At 63.6% G+C, this 2640-nt stretch overlaps 1 protein-coding gene across 1 annotated transcript; it reads left to right on the forward strand.

Annotated features, from left to right (window-relative positions):
• The first annotated feature begins 62 nt into the window (after positions 1-62).
• UBE2M (ubiquitin-conjugating enzyme E2M) lies at positions 63-2343 on the forward strand. Its single transcript, XM_005857278.2, has 5 exons — positions 63-1007; positions 1140-1178; positions 1270-1373; positions 1677-1740; positions 1827-2343. The coding sequence occupies exons 1-5, from the start codon at positions 714-716 to the stop codon at positions 1965-1967; spliced, it is 642 nt and encodes a 213-aa protein (XP_005857340.1). The 5' UTR covers positions 63-713; the 3' UTR covers positions 1968-2343.
• The last annotated feature ends 297 nt before the right edge of the window (positions 2344-2640 follow it).

A 2640-nucleotide genomic window follows, 5' to 3' on the forward strand; every position in this document is an offset into this window, starting at 1 on the left:
CGCGGGGGGGGGTGGGGTCGGAGGTCAGGGCCTGGGTGATGGACCAGCGGTGGGGTAATGCAGTCACCGGCGTTTCAGGGATTGGGGGCACCGGATGGGGCATTCGGGGTGCTCAGAAAGCCGGGCGCCTGGTATTGGGGACTGGGGCGGGGGTCAGGCAGGCACCTGGATGGCAGGCAGAGGAGAGGGGAGAGCAGTGGGCTGCGCTGGGGTCCCCGGGAACATGCGAGTCAGACGGGGGAGTAGGTTTCAGGGTTTGGGATTCATGTGGTCAGAGTTTGGGTGACAGGAGGAGGAGGCAGGGCTGGCGGGTGCCAGAGAGGATCGGACAGGAGTGGTAGAGGGTGGAAGCCGGGGCCTCACGGGTCGGGGGGTCAGAAAGGAAGCTGGGTTTGGGGTGACAGGCAGAGAGAAGAGAGGAGGGATGGTTGGGACCCGGGATTGGTGAGGGGGTGATACAGGGGATGAGGGGCAGGGTCCTCGAGTTTGGGTGGACAGGTGGGGACCAGCAGAGTCCACTAGATAATGGGTTATGGCTGCGGATCCTAGGGTTTGAGGCAGTCAGAGGCTTTGGGGGAACACTTGGGAGTGGGGGCTGCTAGGAGCTGGGTTGGGGGGCCTAGCTGTTGAGTAAAGGGATTTGGGGCTGTGGGTCCAGAGGGCTTGGAGTTTACGCTGGGCAGACGCTAGGCCACAGGCACCTTTGAATTTGCATGTTTGGGGTGTGTGTGTGGATCCAGAAGATCCTGCTTGCAGACTGGGGAGGGGAACAGGGAGAGGGTTGGGGGTGTGGGCACAGCCTGGGACAGAGCCCCAGGGTCCGGGAGGGACCGTGGGTCCTGCTGAACACCCTCCTCTCTCCTCCCCCTTCCTTGCCTCTCTTTGTTCCCCTTCTCTGCCGCACGAACCCAGACATAAACGAGCTGAACTTGCCCAAGACGTGTGACATCAGCTTCTCAGACCCGGACGACCTCCTCAACTTCAAGCTGGTTATCTGTCCTGATGAGGTGAGGACACACCCCGCCCGACACCCAGGCACTGGCTGGGCCCTGGCCCGTCCTGAGGAGGGAGGCCTGGCTCACCTGCCAGGCCCTGCAGGACGCGCTCTAGGGCCTTCCTCCTCTCTTCCCTTCTTGCAGGGCTTCTACAAGAGCGGGAAGTTCGTGTTCAGTTTTAAGGTGAGTCTCGGGTGGGCTGAGGAGGCAACGGCTGAGGCCCCCCCAGACCCTGCTGGGCACCTCTCCACCTCCCCTCTCTTCCCGGAGCCAGGTGGGCCAGGGTTACCCACACGACCCCCCCAAGGTGAAGTGTGAGACGATGGTCTATCATCCCAACATCGACCTCGAGGGCAACGTCTGCCTCAACATCCTCAGGTGAAGGCCCGGCCCTCCCTGCTCTCCCAGCCCTGCCGGCCAGGCCCCTCACGGCCTCGCACTGAACCAGTGTCCAACCCTTTCCTCCCGCTGTGGTCTGTGTCCCTGTGTCTCTTCATTTCTGTTTTCTTCCTTGTGGCTTGACCTTGACTTTCTCCCTGGCCTGTGCTGCTCTGTGTGCGCCCTCCCCCCAGCCTCCGAGCCACCCTGTCCTGTGCCCTGGGCCTGACCTGTCCAGTCCCAGCAGGGCCTGTGGCAGCCACCCACCCACCGGCCCCTGAACCTCATGCTCTCTGCCCACAGAGAGGACTGGAAGCCAGTCCTTACGATAAACTCCATAATTTATGGCCTGCAGTATCTCTTCTTGGTGAGTAGGGGCGGTGGGTAGGGCTTGGAGAGGTGGGCGCCTCTGCCCCTCAGGCCCGTTGACCCCCCCACTCATACTGGCCACAGGAGCCCAACCCTGAAGACCCACTGAACAAGGAAGCTGCTGAGGTCCTGCAGAACAACCGGCGACTGTTTGAGCAGAACGTGCAGCGCTCCATGCGAGGTGGCTACATCGGCTCCACCTACTTTGAGCGCTGCCTGAAATAGGGTCGGCGCACACCCACCCCTGCCAGGGCCACAGCCCCGGCGTCCCCTACAAATATTTATTGGGGGCCACAGGTGGAGTGATTGGGGCAGCAGGTGGGGTCATTCCATGCCCTAGCCTTGCCTCCCCTTCCTGCCACCGGCTCCTAGTTATTTTTTTTTTAACCACCATGTGATTAAGGTCGGCGCTGCCTCCTCCCGACCCGCTCAGCGATGGGAAATGAATTGGCTTGTCTAGCCCCCCGCTGGGTGCCGCACAGCCTCCCACTCTGGGCTCTGGGGTGGGTGGCCAAGGGGACTGGGTGGCTGGGGCCCCGCCACCCCATTCCTCCACCACTGGAGGTCCCGCCAGGCTATTAAAGGGGAATGTTACTGCATGGCCTCCGCCTCTTCCTTCTGTGGGGCGGGAGGGGCGGGCGAGGTCCACCTTGGCTCCTGGGACGGGAGTGTGGTCGCAGGGCGCCCAGTGCTGAGGGGAGGGTGGGGCCGTTCCACTCGGGGTCCCGCTGCCAGGCTCCGCCCCGCCCCCTCTGCCTTGGGGGGGCGGGGGAGGACCCTGCCTGCTGGACCAGGAGCCTGAGAGCCGGGGACATCAGGGAGGAGTCCCTGAATTAGCGGACCCTCGGTGCGTGGTGTGGCGGGATGTCGGACCTGCGGGTCCCGCGCTCCGGGCGTG

Source organism: Myotis brandtii, unplaced genomic scaffold (assembly GCF_000412655.1).
Source record: "Myotis brandtii unplaced genomic scaffold, ASM41265v1 scaffold1094, whole genome shotgun sequence".
In the NCBI taxonomy this organism is placed as follows: Eukaryota; Metazoa; Chordata; class Mammalia; order Chiroptera; family Vespertilionidae; genus Myotis; species Myotis brandtii.

What these genes read in the sequence shown, in the direction of transcription:
- UBE2M (XM_005857278.2), top strand. Translation starts at nt 714, where the DNA reads ATGTTTGGGGTGTGTGTGTGGATCCAGAAGATCCTGCTTGCAGACTGG. An exon ending in AGTTCGTGTTCAGTTTTAAG is followed by an intron (nt 1,179 to 1,269) that starts GTGAGTCTCGGG and finishes TCCCGGAGCCAG; the next exon opens with GTGGGCCAGGGTTACCCACA. An exon ending in GTCTGCCTCAACATCCTCAG is followed by an intron (nt 1,374 to 1,676) that starts GTGAAGGCCCGG and finishes CTCTGCCCACAG; the next exon opens with AGAGGACTGGAAGCCAGTCC.